The sequence below is a fragment of the Carcharhinus amblyrhynchos genome, chromosome 26 (genome assembly GCF_965287045.1).
Source record: "Carcharhinus amblyrhynchos chromosome 26, sCarAmb.v2.hapA, whole genome shotgun sequence".
In the NCBI taxonomy this organism is placed as follows: domain Eukaryota; kingdom Metazoa; phylum Chordata; class Chondrichthyes; order Carcharhiniformes; family Carcharhinidae; genus Carcharhinus; species Carcharhinus amblyrhynchos.
Window position 1 is genome coordinate 42,443,463 of NC_137349.1, and position 17,798 is coordinate 42,461,260.

The following is a 17,798-nucleotide window of genomic DNA, read 5'->3' on the forward strand; positions in this document are numbered from 1 at the left end:
TCGGACGGAGTGGTTTGTGAGATTGTTTCACAGGACGTTGCTGTGGCTGCGATGCCAGACTCGGTAAGGATGGAAACTCCCTCAAAAGAGAAACCATGTGTTTTATTTTCTGACAATCTGGTCACTTTATAGTCACCGTCACCGAGATGAGCTTTTCAATTCCAGAATTATTCATTAATTGAATTTAAATTCCACTCGCTGTTGGGTGAGATTTGAACCTGTGTCCCCAGAACCTGACATTGGGCTTCTGGATTATTCATCCAGTGATATTACCCTGATGCCACCGTTCCCTAAACATACCAAAGCATCCTGTCCCTCGTGTGTGTTTTAACAACTGTAAATAAGCCACAGCTAGTCACTCTCAATTTAAATTATTGCTGAGGCAGTATTGAAATTAAAATATACAAATTTCTGTCAAGGTGGCTTTCTTATTGAGTTTCCATTATCTCCCTGTGTGTATATTTGAGTTGCAATGTCCGTTAGTGATGGAGCTCGGGAAATATTCAATGATTTGCTTTGTTTTGTAAATAATCTATTCAGTGAAGATTCTCCAACAGTTTCACTTAACCTGTTGAGGCTGAATGTTGGGCAGGTCCCTGTGTGGGTCCCATCACGGTCCCTACTTGCTGTGTACGTGTGCCCACACTGACCCTGGTGCCAGTTGAAGCTCGTTCTGTTTGTTTCTGTCCCTCTGCCTGGAGGTTGGAGGAAGTGCTGGCTTAGGCCACAGCAGACAGTGTACCTTCTCGAGGCCTTGAACCAGTGGCACTGCGGAACTCAGATGTTGCCACCAGTAAGTGAGTGGCCATTGGTGTCGGCTGAGGGGGTCGGTGATGGAGATGCACGTGTGCACGGACACCACACTTACTTACATTTCAACCTTCAACCAAAAAAGGTTATTTTCGTTAGAGAGAAGAAGGTTACAAGGTGACCTGATTGAGGCATACAGGATGATCAGAGGGTTAGATAGGGTGGACAGTGAGAGCCTTTTACCTCGGATGGTGATGGCTAACACGAGGGGACATAGCTTTAAATTGAGGGGTGGTAATTATAGGATGGATGTCAGAGGTAGGTTCTTTACTCAGAGGGTAGTAAGGGCCCTGTCTGCAGCAGTTGTGGACTCGCCAACTTTAAGGGCATTCAAATGGTCAGTGGATAGGCATATGGATAACATTGGAATAGTTCAGGTTAGAGGGTCATTAGATTGGTTCCACTGGTCGGCGCAACATCGAGGGCCGAAGGGCCTGTACTGCACTGTAATGTAACCTGTCTATGTAACCTGTCTCTTAGCGCAGAGCCATGATCAAACCCAGAGCTTTCCTGCTGTTACATCACAGGAAATATCCCCCCAATCAACCCGGTACGTTTAGTGTACTCCATTCTGGACAGGCTCAGTTCCGTCAGTCAAGTACCCCTGGTGGTTTAACTCCTACTATCAGGTGCTATCATTATGGGAATTATGTTACAGCAGCTCCCTAATACATATTTAATAATATTTGGTTTCACTGTTGTCCATGCTGTGATTCCACACACTTCTCTTCCTGATTCAGTGTTGTGATAGGCTGTCTGTACGACCCCTCAGTGTGAAATACCCTTTTTCTCTTTAACAGAAGCCACCAGCTTTGGAGATCCCAGTGGAAGTGACTGAGGTGACCAGTGTCGAGTCTGAGCCAAGAGCCACAGTCTCCGAGGACCCCCTGCACGGGAGTCTGTCAAATTCCGATACTGAGCCAGGTCAAACTCCGGAAGTTCTTCCCGTGCAGGACAAGGATTCGGGGCAAGACGGAGCTCCTCCCACAGATACAAGCCCGGTTCCCGCAGGAGTCAGCGATTGGCCGGAGGAGCAGACGGAGAATGGGTTTGTGTTGAAGGAGGGAGAGGAGGAGGAACCTGTTCTTCCCGAGGAGCCCCAGGAGCTTACTGAAACTCAGGGGTCACTGGGAGAAATGGAGGGAAGGCAGAGGAACGGGCCCAGTGTTAAAGTTGACTACTCTTCTCCAAGCTGCGAAAATAGCACACGTTTACTTTCTCACAGTCCAGTCAGACTGATAGAAATGGTGAACGCAGAAGATTCTGTACCTGAGGTTGAGTGTAACAGTGATGTTACAATTCACGCACAGAAAGTTTCTGTTATCCAGCACCCAGACCCCAATAAACAGGACGTTTTGGTTAATGGTGGAGTGGGTACGATGATTTGCACCCAGGCAGAGGGCGAGGAAGGACAGACTCCCACCACAACATTAGCCACCATAAAGAGAGAAGCCAACTACGACCTTCGAACCTACCATGCGGAGAAAAAGCCAACCAGACTGTTCCCTGACGATGAGGAAGGTAAATACCAGGCGGTAATCACTCAAGACACAGCTGATGATGAAGTGCTTGCAAAGGAGAGGAGGCAGATCATTAGAAATCAAGCCATGAAGAAGAACGCCACCATTGCAGAGCGCTGGGGCTCGGCAGAACGATTAGATACGGAGGAGAAACACTCTGGGGGGGATTCCGCACACAAACAAGATGAAACTTGTACGTCAGAGACAGAAACTAGCGCATCCTCTTCCCCCAATGAGTCCTCCGTCACTCATCACGAAGACATCAACACTGAACAGATAAACTTCACAGCAGCTCGGCAACAGTTCCTCGCCATGGAAAAGTCATGGCAAGACGTCCCCATGAGTCCAAGGCTGACTGGCCAACCCTCCAGAGCCTGGGACCATTCTTCCAGACTGTCTCAGTCAAGTCAATCTCTTCCCTCCAAGGACAGCCGCACCTTGGACACAAACCCAGTGGTCAGTGTAAAGGCTGTCACAGTCAATGAGCTACCTGACCGAGAGAGGGGTCCTTCCACTGCCGGTAAGAGCACCTTCATCGCTGAAAAGGTTGCAGCTTTGGAAAATGGTGAGAGCCAGCGGAATCTCTCTGTGCACTCATCAATAGATGACCTGGATTCTGGATTGGGGGAAAAGTGCAACGACTACAGTTGTGGCTACACCAGTGACGGAGGAGCGTCAGCTGAGATGCTAAACACCGGAACTGATAACAGCGGCACTTCTGAACCCTCTGAGCAGAAAGTTATGCTTGAAACCCCCATTGAGAGGGAAATCCGACTGGCAATGGAAAGGGAAGAGAGTCTTCGCAAAGAGAGAGGAATCAGGAAGCTGGGAGGCTCTGAGGAAATGGTGCCCATTAGAACCAAACCGCTATTATCTCCGCTACCGCCAACATCTCCTTTCTCCAAATCGAAAGACAAAAACCGAATGATGTTCTTTGTTCAGAGAGAAATTGAAATGGATTCCAAGCGGGAAGAGAAGCTGAAACAGGAGGGGAAGGTTAAAGGCCTGTACGATAAAGGAATCCCCGAGGAGGTGGAAAAACGCAAGATGGTCTTTGAGCAACAGGTGGATGATGTGCCGGTTGTGCCACAGCAAGGCAGGCAGCTCAAGGTGACCGCTTCCGTCTCACAGGAATCTCTTGATGTGTGCGATCTTCCAGAAGAAAGGAACACGATCCAAGTCAATCCAGCAGAGTGTAAAGTCATCCTACGGGAGAGTCCGGAATATCAGCTCTTTAGTAAAAGCAGTTCCACGCCAGAACCTGCCACGTGGAGTACAGCGACTAAGCCACCAGAAAACCGGGCAACTCTCAATGAAGAACCCTACATCATGCGACCTTTGAAGAGCCAGATTACCTTCCTGATTGAGCGGGAAATTGAGGAAGAACAGCGTCGGGAAGAGGAGCTCCGGGCTCGGAGACTGAGGGAGCAGTCTGCTGGGAGCCTTCCTTCGAGTAAGTGTATTGGCGTGGATCTCGCGATGGGGAAACTGTCAATGTTATTATTGCAGTGAAACTGACGGCAGCTCCTGGAACGCAGAGGTTGCTGTTTGTGATTTCTATGGGTGGAAATGCCAATTTTTTTGATTAAGTATCAGTTGAATCATAGAACCCTACAGGGCAGAAAGAGGCCCTTCGGCCCATCGAGTCTGCACGGAACACAATCCCACCCAGGCCCTACCCCCATATCCCTACATATTATACCCACTAATCCCTCTAACCTACACATCCCTGGACACTAAGGGGCAATTTCTTAGCATGTCCAATCAACCTAACCCACACATCTTTGGACTGTGGGAGGAAACCCACGCAGACATGAGGAGAATGTGCAAACTCCACACACACACACACACACACACACACACACACACACACACACACAGTGACCTGAGTTGGGAATCGAACCCAGGACCCTGGAGCTGTGAAGCAGCAGTGCTAACCCACTGTGCTAACGTGCCGCCCTGGGACAGGAATAGCAGGATGTAGCTCTCCAGCTGCACGCTGGTGTTTCCCACCAAGTTTATGACACTTTTTAAAGGGAGCCCCAATATTTTTAAAAAAAGCAATAAACCCACAGGAATGAAACTCTCCCTGGCTCCACCCCAACCCAGCTGCACCTTGTTGAATGAGGTGTAGCTAGTAATGGCGTTGTAACCAGAGTAACTATATAATTACTGCTAAAAACACACTGACCATACAAAGCTAATTTATACTTGTGGAAAATCAAATCTGCCCATCAGTGTATGATTTTGCTCTCCTTTATTTTAGTTTCTTTCCTAACCCAGTCCAAATTTTTATTTACTTACCTAAAATTTAAGTTAAAAGTTCAGTTGCTGTCTGTTAGAATCCTTCAATGTGATTGGCTGCTAGCCACTGGGATTTGAACTGTGATTGGTCAAAGAGAAATTCCCGCGATGGGATCACTAGATTTTTATGGGTAGTTTTTGCCCCACTGGGGCAGCAGCAAGCCGGGAAGGACTAGAGGGAAGTTCTGTGAAAGGGTGCTCAGTAACAAGGTGCAAAACCCCCCCCCCCCAAAACTCCACACTGGGTTTCCACACGGGGCTTTGTCACATCTCCAAGCAGCTCTTGTCCCAACTGACTGCTTCATTTATCCATTTCTGACTTTAGTTTAATTTTGGGATTAAGGTTGTTATCTTTAGTGAGAGATTGTGCCTGAGATTCTCCCCAAAAAAGTACCATATTTGCATAAAAGCTGGAGTAAATACACTGGGGTTTTTCCGCAGGATTTTCAAAATGAATCTCCCACACTCTGTGCACTGCGGAGTGCCCTAGCGTGAATCACACTGAAAATCAGTGGGCACGATCTATTCCCTCTGGAGAGACTGGCAACACAGCACTGAGTGGCCACTGCGCATGTGCCAATCTGTCAGAGTGGATATTGGCATCAATGCAATTGCCCCACACTGCCAGCCTCCCAGTCGCTGGCCAGCCCCAGCAGCGAGCTTTGTACTGGCGTGTACTCGTGTTGGGTGTGTGGGTGTACTGGCGTGTACTCGTGTTGTGTGTGTGGGTGTACTGGCGTGTACTCATGTTGGGTGTGTGCGTGTACTGGCATGTACTCATGTTGGGTGTGTGGGTGTACTGGCGTGTACTCATGTTGGGTGTGTGGGTGTACTGGCGTGTACTCATGTTGGGTGTGTGGGTGTACTGGCGTGTACTCATGTTGGGTGTGTGCATGTACTGGCGTGTACTCATGTTCGGTGTGTGGGTGTACTGGCGTGTACTCATGTTGGGTGTGTGCATGTACTGGCGTGTACTCATGTTGGGTGTGTGGGTGTACTGGCGTGTGCCCGTGTTGCGTGCATGTGTGTACTGGCGTGTGCCTGTGTTGGGTGCGTGCGTGTACTGGTGTGTGCCCGTGTTGGGTGCGTGCATGTACTGGCGTGTGCCCGTGTTGGGTGCATGTACTGGCGTGTACTTGTGTTGGATGTGTGTACTGGTGTGTGCCCGTGTTGGGTGCGTGCGTGTACTGGCATGTACCCGTGTTGGGTGTGTGTGTGTGTGTACTGGCGTGTGCCCGTGTTGGGTGCGTGTACTGGTGTGTACTCGTGTTGGATGCGTGTACTGGCGTGTACCCGTGTTGGGTGTGTGTGTGTGTACTGGCGTGTGCCCATGTTGGGTGCGTGTACTGGCGTGTACTCGTGTTGGGTGTGTGTACTGGCGTGTACTCGTGTTGGGTGTGTGTGTGTGTACTGGCGTGTGCCCGTGTTGGGTGCGTGTACTGGCGTGTACTCGTGTTGGATGCGTGTACTGGCGTGTACCCGTGTTGGGCGTGTGTGTGTGCGTACTGGCGTGTGCCCGTGTTGGGTGCGTGTACTCGTGTTGGATGCGTGTACTGGCGTGTGCCCGTGTTGGGTGCGTGTACTGGCATGTACCCGTGTTGGGTGTGTGTGTACCTGTGTTGCTTGTTGTTATTTCCACGTGGTGTATTTTCACTTTTATTCGAACTCTCTGCAGCCAGAGCCTCCAGAGCAGACAGTCTAAATTCCACTTGCAATCCAGTGTTTCCTGGACAGCCAGTGTGATTACCCTGTGACCTGGCCCTATATATTTGCCTTTACCCCCAAACCCCTTTACATCTTTAATAAAATCTATCAATCTAACATTTTAAATTACCGTTTGATGTGGTTTCAGATGGAGAACAATCCCCCAACCTCCTGGGAACGCTTCAGAAACAGGGACAGCAAAAAGCCAAATCGTCGGTGAAAAAGGACGACTCGTCAGTAAGTTGAAAGTGGAGGTGGAAACTCGTGCAGATATTTCAAATTGAAAAGGCGTTCGTGGCCCTGGTTTGATGGAACAGCTAGGAATATAATTCCAAACATCAATAAATGTTCAGAGGGCAGATGCTGAGGGAGACCTGTGATTGGAGATAAGGTCTGGAGGAACCCATTTCCTTCACACTAGAAGTAACTGGTGGTGGTGAAGAGGATAGAGTGAGATTGCTTCCGTTTGTGTCACTCCAAAATCTGATCAGTGTGCAGGGTGATGAGGGAGGGGATTGGGCCCAGATACAATACTCTTTTGGAGGGCCAGTATAGACTCGATGGACCGAATAGCCTTTTCTGCACTGTAGATATTCTATGATTGTGGTTTAAATACATAGGAACAGAAGTAGGCCACTCAGCCCCTTGAATCTGTTCAATGTTTCAGTAAGATCATGATTTCTCTGTGACGTAGCCCCGTATATTTGTCTTTACCCCCATACCTCTCTATATCGTTGACAAAAACCTGACATTTTAAATTACCATTTGATTTGCCATCATTTCCTTTTGCAGAAGAATTCCAAATCTCTCCCCCTCTTTGTGTGAGAAATGATCCCCCCCCCCGCCTCCCCAGAAAGCCTGGCTCTGGTTTTTAGACTGATCTCTAATCCTAGAGTCCTGTCTTTCCGAAATGGTTCTGTGCATCACAGATCCCCTTAATCTGCATTCTGAGGTGTACAACCTAGTTGGTGTGATTTGCTCCTCAGGGCATTCCAGACCCCAAACCACTCACTGACTCTCCTTTACGAATTTTACCCTTTATTTTACACTGTGTCCTCCACGTTCTTCCCATCAAAATGCACCACCTCACACTTCTCCACATTGAACTTCATCTGCCACCTATCTGCCCAGTCCATAACCTTGTCTGTGTCCTTTTGAAGTTCTATATTGTCCTCCTCACAGTTTAGTTTACTTCCAAGTTTTGTGTCATCCACAAGCTTTAAAATTGTCCCCTGACACCAAGATCTAGGTCATTAATATATATCAGGAAAAGCAAGATCCCAATGCCAATCCCTGGGGAACTCCATTACAAACCGTCCTCCCGTCTGAAAAATATCCATTGGTCGTTACTCTCTGCTTCCTATCATTCAGCCAATTTTGTATCCATGTTGCTATTATAGGGCTAACGGGAGGACTCTGAATAGTGTTGACAAACAGAGGGATCTAGGTGTATGTGTGCATAGATCCCTGAAAGTTGGAAATCAAGTCAATAAGGTTGTTAGGGAGGCATATGGTGTCTTGGCGTTTATTGGTAGGGAGATTGAATTTAGGAGCCGCAGCGTCATGTTGCAACTGTACAAAACTCTGGTGCGGCCGCACTTGGAGTATTGTGTGCAGTTCTGGTCCCCACATTATAGGAAGGATGTGGAGGCTTTGGAGAGGGTGCAGAGGAGGTTTACCAGGATGTTGCCTGGTATGCAGGGGAGGTCCTATGAGGAGAGACTGAGGGATTTGGGGTTGTTTTCGTTAGGAAGAAGGCGGCTAAGAGGGGATCTTATTGAAACATATAAGATGATTAGAGGTTTAGATAGGGTGGACAGTGATAGCCTTTTTCCTTGGATGGAGAAAGCTAGCACGAGGGGGCATGGCTTTAAATTAAGGGGGGGTAGTTATAGGACGGATGTCAGGGGTAGGTTCTTTACCCAGAGGGTGGTGAGGGATTGGAATGCCCTGCCTGCTGCAGTTGTAGATGCGCCTAGTTTGGGGGCGTTTAAGAGATCCGTGGATAGGTTTATGGATGGAAAGGGATTGGTTTAGGTTAGAGGGTCATTGCTTTTCTCTTAATTGGTCAGTGCAACATCGTGGGCCGAAGGGCCTGTTCTGCGCTGTAATGTTCTATGTTCTATTCCCCCTTATATACCGTGAGCTATAACTTTTCTCGTAAATCTGTTGTGAGGCACTAGATCAAATACCTTCTGAAACTCCACGTACACCACCACATTATTAGCAACATCCTCATTGACCCTTTCATTTTTCCCCTTTAGAAACCCACATTTTTTGATCTGACTCATTCTGTCCTGAATTATAACTGTTTTTAGAAACTGCTGACGTTTCACTGGCTGCCGTGTGATTTTGGAGACTGACCTTTACAACCTTTTTTTTTGAACCAAAGCCCAACGCTTCCAATTGAATATTCCGGCATATAAGTGTTTTAGGCGAGACAGAGGAGGGGCTAAAAGAGGTGGGGGATATTAGTTAGGGAGCATATCACAGCGGTGCAGAGGGTGGACAAGTTAGAGGGGTCATGTAGCGAGTCACTGTGGGTAGAACTCAGAAACAGGAAGTGTGCAGTCACTACGCTGGGGGTGTACTACAGGCCTCCCAACAGCCTGTGGGAAGTGGAGGAACGGATATGTAAGGAGGTTCTGGATAGCTGCAGAAAAAGTAGGGTTGTTGTAGTGGGAGACTTTAATTTCCCTCAGATAGACTGGAAAGTGCTTAGGGTTGGGAGTCTGGACAGGGAGGACTTTGTAAAATGTGTACTGGAAGGTTCTTTGGAACAGTATGTAGTTAGCCCGACTAGAGAGGGGGCTATACTGGACCTAGTACTGGGGAATAAGCTCAGTCAGGTCGTCAAAGTTTCAATAGGGGAACATGCGGCAAATAGTGATCACAATTCTGTTAACTTTAGGATAGTAATGGACAAGGATGAGTGCTGTCCAACGGGTAAGGTGCTGAATTGGGGGAAGGCTAACTATCGCAGGATTTGGTGGCCGTTGATTGGGAGAGGCTGTTTGAGGGTAAATCCACATCTGGCATGTGGGAGTCTTTTAAGGAGCAGTTGATAGGAGTGTAGGACAGGCAGGTGCCTGTCAAAAGGAAGGATAGGAAAGGTAGGATTCGGGAGCCGTGGATAACCAGGGAAATTGAGGGTCTGATCAAAAAGAAAAGAGAGGCGTACGTTAGGTCCAGGCAGCTGTAAACAGATGGAGCTCTGGAGGAATACAGAGAAAGTAGGAAAGAACTCAGATGGGGAGTTAGAAGGGCAAAAAGGGGTCACAAAATGTCCTTGGCAGACAGGATTAAGGAGAATCCTAAGGCATTTTATTCATACGTTAGGAACATAAGTGTTGTCAAGGAAAAAATCAGATCTCTCAGGGACAAAGGAGGGAATTATGCTTAGAACCCAAGGGAATAGGGGAGATCAGTATTTTGCATCAGTATTCACAAAGGAGAGGGTCGTGTTGACTGGGAGTGTCTCAGAGGGAGGTGTTGACCCATTAGAGAGAATTTCCATTACAAGGGAGGAAGTGTTGGGTTTTTTAGGGAACATTAAAACTGACAAATCCCCAGGGCCTGATGGCATCTATCCTAGACTGCTCAGGGAGACAAGAGATGAAATTGCTGGGCCTTTGACTGAAATCTTTGTCTCTTCATTGGACACGGGTGAGGTCCCTGAGGATTAGAGGATAGCGAATGTGGTCCCGTTATTTAAGAAGGGTAGCAAGGATAACCCGGGTAATTATAGGCCGGTGAGCTCGCCGTCCGTGATAGGGAAGTTGTTGGAGAGGATTCTTAGAGATAGGACTTGCACGTTTAGAATGGAACAATCTCATTAGTGACAGACAGCATGGTTTTGTAAGAGGGAGGTCGTGCCTCACAAATTTGGTGAAGTTTTTTGAGGAGGTGACAAAAACGGTTGATGAAGGAAGGGTCGTGGATGTCATCTATATGGATTTCAGTAAGGCATTTGACAAAGTCCCTCATGGCAGGTTGGTGAAGAAGGTTAAGGCTCATTGGATACAAGGAGAGGTGGTTAGATGGGTAGAGAACTGGCTTGGCGACAGGAGACAGAGGGTAGCAGTGGAAGGGTCTTTTTCTGGCTGGAGGTCTGTGACCAGTGATGTTCCGCAGGGCTCCGTACTGGGACCTCTGCTACTTGTGATGTATATCAATGATCTGGAAGAAGGTGTAACTGGTGTGATCAGCAAGTTTGCGGAGGACACGAAGAAGACAATACAGCAGGATATAGATAGGCTGAAAAATTGGGAGGAGTAGCATTATTAGTCAAGGATTGTATCATGGTGTCAGAGAGGAAGTTTGATAAGGACTTGTCTGTTGAGGTAGTATGGGCTGAGATTAGAAATAGGAGAGGAGAGGTCACCCTGTTGGGAGTCTTTTATAGACCTCCTAAAAGAGGTAGAGGAAAGGATTGCGGAGACGATCCTGGACAGGAGTGAAAGTAATAGGGTAATTGTTATGGGGGATTTTAACTTTACTAATATTGATTGGAATTGTTATAGCTCTAGCTCGTTAGAGGGGTCAGTTTTTACACAAAGCGTGCAGGAAGGTTTTTTGACTCAGTATGTTGATAGGCCAACTAGAGGTGAGGCTATATTGGATTTGGTGCTGGGAAATGAGCCAGACCAGGTGCTAGACTTGGAAGTTGGTGTGCATTTTGGTGATAGTGACCACAATTCGGTTACGTTCACCTTAGTGATGGAAAGGGATAGGCATGAACCTCGGGTCAGTAGTTTTAGCTGGGGGAAGGGTAATTATGAGGCTATTAGGAGTGAATTAGGGAGCATAGGTTGGACTAGGAAACTACAGGGGCTGGGAACATCCGAAATGTGGAGTTTATTCAAGGAGCAGCTACTGCGAGTCCTTGATATGTATGTCCCTGTCAGGCAAGGAGGAAATGGTCGAGTAAGGGAACCGTGGTGCACTGAAAAAGTTGATTCGCTAGTTAAAAGGGAAAAGGAGGCTTATGTCAGGATGAGGCTTGAGGGCTCAGGTAGTGCACTGGAAAGCTATAGATTAGCCAGGAGGGAGTTAAAGAGGGAATTAAGAAGGGCTAAAAGAGGACATGAGAAGACTTTGGCTGATAGGATTAAGGAGAATCCTAAGGCTTTCTTTAGATATGTTAAGAATAGAAGATTGGTTAGGGCAAGATTAGGGCCAGTTAGAGACAGCAGTGGGAAGTTATGTGTGGAACCGGAAGAGATTGGAGAGGCACTGAACAAATATTTATCTTCAGTGTTCACGCAGGGAGACGTAAATGTAGTTGTGGAGAACACTGGGTTACAGGGTTGTAAACTGGATAGTATTGTAGTAGATAAGGAGGATGTGCTAGATATTCTTGAGGGTTTGAAAATAGATAAGTCCCCTGGGCCAGACGGGATTAACCCTAGGATTTTCTGGGAGGCAAGAGAGGCGATTGTAGAGCCTCTGGCTCTGATCTTCAGGTCGTCGTTGGTCACGGGTATAGTGCCAGAAGATTGGAGGATAGTGAGTGTTGTCCCATTGTTTAAGAAGGGGAACAGAGACTTCCCCGGGAATTATAGACCAGTGAGTCTTACTTCTGTTGTGGGCAAAGTATTAGAAAAAATTATTAGGGATAGGATTTATAGTTACTTAGAGAGTAATGAATTGAGTGGAGATAGTCAGCAGCGTTTTGTGGAGGGTAGGTCGTGCCTTACTAACCTTATTGAGTTTTTTGAAAAAGTGACCAAAGAGGTGGATGGGGGTAAGGCAGTGGACGTGGTGTATATGGATTTTAGTAAGGCGTTTGATAAGGTTCACCATGGAAGGCTTCTGCAGAAAATGCAGATGTATGGGATTGAGGGTGATTTAGGTAATTGGATCAGGAATTGGCTATCAGATAGGAGACAGAGGGTGGTGGTTGATGGAAAGTATTCATCATGGAGTTCAGTTACGAGTGGTGTGCCTCAGGGATCTGTTTTGGGGCCACTGCTGTTTGTAATTTTTATAAATGATCTGGATGAGGGTATAGTTGGGTGGATTAGTAAATTTGCTGATGACACCAAAGACAGAGAATGAGGGGCGACCTAATCGAGGTGTATAAAATTATGAAGGGTATGGAAAGGGTGAACAGTGGGAAGCTTTTTCCCAGGTCGGAGGTGACGAACACGAGGGGTCACAGGGTCAGGGTGAGGGGGGTGAGGTATAACTCTGATATCAGGGGGATGTATTTTACACAGAGGGTGGTGGGGGCCTGGAATGCGCTGCCAGGCAGGGTGGTGGAGGCGGACACGCTGGGATCGTTTGAGACTTACCCGGATAGTCACATGAGCAGACTGGGAATGGAGGGATACAAATGAATGGTCTAGTTGGACCAATGAGCGGTGCAGGATTGGAGGGCCGAAGGGCCTGTTTCTTGTGCTGTATTGTTCTTTGTTCTTTTGTCTCATTCTCCAGTTCTCTGGTACCTCCCTGGTGGAGATTGGGAGATTGTGGCCAGCACTTCTGTAATTTCCATCTGTGCATGTGCTGTGAATACTGGTGTAATTCTGACATTTCATTAAGAGATCGTAATGGTCAGTTCTCCTGCTCCGAACTGGGGAAACAAATGTGAACATTATCAACGTTGATTGATAATGTTTCTCGTGAATAACCTGCCAGCCTCGTTTGTGAAGGATTGGTCCTCGGTTAGAAATCAGTGTTGACACCTTTACCCCTCTGAGATCTGCGCTGTGTCACCCCTTCTCCGTCCTCCTCTGGTCTGTATCTCTTTCTTGACTCCCTCTCTCTCCCTTGAGTAAAATTGGCCTACATTATAACTTAGCGCTGATATTTTTAAGTGTAAAACCTCACATGCTGTACAGTAGCTAGCACCATCACCTTGTGTTCTTGTAATGATCACCAGGTCAAACTGAATGGTGCTGAGTGCAGAGGTTAGCGACTGAGTGACAGTCTCACTGAGACAGCAGAATAGCGACAGACCTGGTGGCCAAGATGAAGATAAATCATCGTCAGGAATGAGAATTGTGAAATGAATTCAGGCAGCAGGGGTTAACAGTTTGTTTGATTTATATTACTTTATTCCTGATGCAAGTTTTGTTTCCAACTCCAGTACGCTGGTATCGAGGCCTCTGATGAAATCAACATTGAGGTAGTCACCTTCTGTTCTTGTGTTTTAGCAGCTGCAGCTGGCTGTTTTAACTCCATGTTACTAACTGCTTGGCTGTTGCTTTGAGGAGTGGATTGAAACTCTGAGTAGAGGATTGTCTCACTAACATTGCTGCTTTTACTAGACCATCCGCAATGGCGATAGTTTTGGCTTTTTCATTCCTTCCTGAGCCTCGACCAGGCCAACATTTGTTCCCCATCCTCAACTTCCCCTAGGAAGCTGTCGTTCAGTGTAAGTAAACTCACGGTGACGTTAGAAAGAAAATTCCCGGTTTTCACCCAGCGGCAGTGAAGGATGTCTGCAGAGGGATCTGGATAGGCTGAGCGAGTGGGCGAGGACCTGGCAATGGAATTTAATGTTGGCAAGTGTGAGGTGGTCCACTTTGGTAGGAAGAATGGTAGGAAGGACTATTACTTACAGGGTGAAAAGCTGCAGCATGCTACGGTGCAGAGGGACCTCGGGGTCCTTGTGCATGAGTCACAAAAACCCAGCTTGCAGGTGCAGCAGGTGGTCAGGAAGGCGAATGGGATGCTGGCCTTCATAGCGAGGGGGATTGAATATAAAAGTAGGGAGGTCTTGCTGCGGCTGTATAGGGCATTGGTGAGGCCGCAGCTGGAGTACTGTGTGCAGTTTTGGTCACCACACTTACGCAAGGATATTTTGGCCCTGGAGGGAGTGCAGAGGAGGTTTACTAGGCTGATACCGGAGTTGAGGGGGTTGAGCTATGAGGAGAGGCTGAATAAACTAGGCTTGTACTCGTTAGAGTTTAGAAGGATGAGGGGAGATCTCATTGAGACGTATAAGATGATGAATGGGATGGATAGGATAGAGGTAGAGAGATTCTTCCCGCTCAGAAAGGACAGCAGGACTAGAGGGCACAGCCTCAAGATAAGGGGGGGGTGCAGTTTAGAACAGAGTTGAGGAGGAACTTCTTCACTGAAAGAAATCTCTGGAATTCTCTGCCCGTTGAAGTGGTGGAGGCTGCCTCGCTAAATATATTTAAGACGCGGGTAGATAGGTTTTTGGTAGGCAAGGGGATTAAGGGTTATGGGGAGAAAGTGGGAAAGTGGAACTGAGCCACTTCAGATCAGCCATGATCTTATTGAATGGCGGGGCAGGCTCGAGGGGCTAGATGGCCTACTCCTACTCCTATTTCTTATGTTCTTATGTGATCCCAGGTCAGGATAATGTGTGACGCAGAGTGGAATTACAGGGTGTGATATTCCTTCATTTCCTCCACCTGCTACACTTGTTCACCTAGATAGAGCTCATGGCTTTGAAATGTTATCATGAACATTGAAGGAAAAGCAGATGTCTGGCCATCTGTTTCTGGCGATATAGTTCTCAGTGGGGTGCATTATGAATGCTTGGCTGAGCTCTAACACAATGCTGTCTGCTTGGTCAAACTGAAGTGGAATATTTCCTTTGCTTGATTGACATTTCACAAAGTTATAATACGTTTCTGTGATTTATTTTGTTAATGTCTGTATTTGGACAAGGTAAGGAGCAATGAAATAGGTATAGCTTCTGTTACTGTGACTATAACAATCCTGATTGACACTTTCATGTGGTTATATGAGTGGCAGTGTTTTCTTGAAAGTGTTTTTTTTTTCTCTCAGTATTTCAACATTTCCAGTAATTATTATCTGCCTCATTGGTTGTGTACCTAGAGCATGTTGTGTGAGTGAGCTTGAAGGACCATGAGGTGGTGTGGGAAAGGGTTGGGAGGTGAGAGGGTGTCCGGGTGAGGCTGGAGATCCCAACCACTTTTCACGTAACTGGGGCAAAGTCTGAGAGGACCAAGGCAGGCCAATGAACCAGGCCGTCTTAGCACTCAGCTGCCCCCCTGTAAGAGCCTGTGATCTATCTCTGAGTTGGCAGCAAACTGAACACTTCCCAACGTGAAGCACCTGCCTCAATAGGGGAAATCCAGCCCAATCTCTCACTCACACACTCCACAGCCTGTGTAATGTTGTCTCTTTCACAGAGGGATAATCATTACATTTATTGGCTTTGTCTGTTTGGACTCATGATGTTGCCTGGATTGGGAGGCATGCCTTATGAAGATAGGTTGAGGGAGCTGGGACTCTTCTCCCTGGAGAGACGAAGGTTGAGAGGCGACCTGATAGAGGTTTATAAAATGTTGAGAGGAATAGAAAGGGTGGATTCTCGGAGGCTATTTCCCAGGGCTGAAATGATCGCTACGAGAAGACACAGGTTTAAGGTGCTGGGGAGCAGGTACAGAGGAGATGTCAGGGGTAAGTTTTTCACTCAGAGGGTGGTGAGTGAGTGGAATCGGCTGCTGTCGGTGGTGGTAGAGGCAAACTCGCTGGGGTCTTTTAAGGGACTTCTGGATGAGTATATGGGATCTAATGGGATTGGGGATTATAGATAGGCCAGGTAGGTATGGATATGATCAGCAAAGCTTGTGGGCTGACTGGCCTGTTTGTGCTGTAGTGTTCTATGTTCTATGATGGGTGTCAGTTTTCTGATAATTTCCAGTTCTCTGACTTGTGTTTTTTTTTTGGCTCCAGGTGCTGGAATCTACCAGAGTAACTCGGCGCAAGAGTGCGATGGCACAGCGCTGGGAGGCAGGAGTGTTCTACAACCACCTGGAGGAATGACCTGAAGTTTTCCCACTGTAGATAGATCTATAATAATATTCTGAAAAGCACTGCCTGGTGAATAGAAATGAAGTTCTCTCTTGCACTCTGGACTGATTTGACTCTGAATATTTGTATATACAATTGTATAGATTCCCTGGCTGTGGATTTGAGCTCAGACCACAGCCTTCCTTTGCTTCCAGCCTTGATAAGATGATGACTCTGGTAGCTGTGAATGAGATGGTGGGTTACTGTTTGGCTGGCTTTCCTCACTAGTTCCCTGACATCGTGGATCTCAGTTGCCTTTCTTTTGTTGAAATGAGTGTAATAATAAATGTACTTGAAAAGTAGGCCCGAGGCCTGGGTTGCTTGATGAAAATGATCAGTGAAAATCTTTTGCTAACCGTTCCAATATCAGTTCTTCGCAGCGAAGCAAAATTTTGCTTGTGTGCCATTATTTAAAACAGAATCTCATCAAAAAATCAGTATCTGCAATAAAGTGCACTTGCTGGACATATTCACACTGTGTTTGTGTGTGTGTGTGTGAGGTAGCAAAAAAATTCACATCCTCTGGGGTTCCCTTACCAATCTTAATTGTTGCATCTTGAAAAATCCTCCCAGGATTGTCAGACTTAATTTCCCTTCGATTTCCCCCATCTCATATCAGCCCTCACATCCTCAATCACATTAATGTGTCCCGCACAATAGATTCTAGCATTTTGCCAGTGACTGATGTTCAGTTCACTGACCTGTTGTTACCTGCTCGCTCTCTCTTTCTCTCTCCCTGCTAATTGGTGGGGTTATGTTTGCTGATTCGCAGTCTTTGGCATTGAAAGAATTTTGGAAAGTTAAAACAAGTAGACCTGTGGAATATAATGAAGGGTCATTGGTTAAATTACTACATTGGTTTCAAGGAGAAAATGGTTTTTTTTATCTCCTTCTCTTCTCTCCCTCTGGACAATCTCCATAAGAATCTACTCTGGTAAACTTGAGCCTTGTGACACTGTGGGGAAGACTGGGCCAATACATTGAGCTCACACATCATTTCTTCCAGACTAACAACACTGAAGGAGGAGAAAAACATGAAGTCATATTTTGACGGCACACAGGGCTCCAACTTTCAGCATGATAAAAAGCCTGGCCAATCCACATGCCCCGATGCCAAACTATTAATGAGCTAGTAGACCTGGTGAGAAACAACTATCGTCCATCGCGCTCTGTAATCAAAGAACAAAAACAGCCTGGGAAACAGGCCCAACGAGCCCGCGCCGCCATCTCAACGCCACCAGTCCCCCTCTCCACCCACGACCCCTATCTAATGTTTTATGGCCATCCACGTTGAGAGAATCTAATTTAGGGACAATTTATTCCTGCCAATCAGCCTAACAGCACATCTTTGGGGTGTGGGAGGAAACCGGAGCGCCCGGAGAAAACCCACGCAAGCACGGGGAGAATGCACAAACTCCCACAGACACCGGCCCAAATCCATGTGTCTGCACAGCAATCAGTGATAGTCACTGAGCTGTCGTCTTGCCCAGTATCTGGTCCAGTTTAGGCACACACTAACGACATGAAGCATAAGGCCAATCTCGAACAACCAAGAGCAGCCCCAGTACGACCCATTGTCTGTATGCCCCTCGTTGGACACGAGGTGGACCAACTTAAAACCTGTGAATGAAAAGGAAAAAAAACATTATTATTGTATCA

At 47.0% G+C, this 17,798-nt stretch overlaps 1 protein-coding gene across 2 annotated transcripts in view; it reads left to right on the top strand.

Moving 5' to 3' along the window:
* The window catches only part of LOC145358495 (PALM2-AKAP2 fusion protein-like), an 86,637-nt gene extending 70,041 nt beyond the window's left edge, over nt 1-16,596 (top strand). The window contains exons 2-5 of one of the 2 annotated variants that reach the window (XM_080212609.1): nt 1,611-3,783; nt 6,487-6,575; nt 13,432-13,470; nt 16,023-16,596. In XM_080212609.1, the coding sequence (XP_080068735.1) occupies nt 1,611-3,783; nt 6,487-6,575; nt 13,432-13,470; nt 16,023-16,112 (2,391 nt within the window). In that variant the 3' untranslated portion in view covers nt 16,113-16,596. The remainder of the gene's footprint in view (nt 1-1,610; nt 3,784-6,486; nt 6,576-13,431; nt 13,471-16,022) is intronic. The other variant, XM_080212610.1, reaches the window with a different exon arrangement.
* Nucleotides 16,597-17,798: the final 1,202 nt, after the last annotated feature.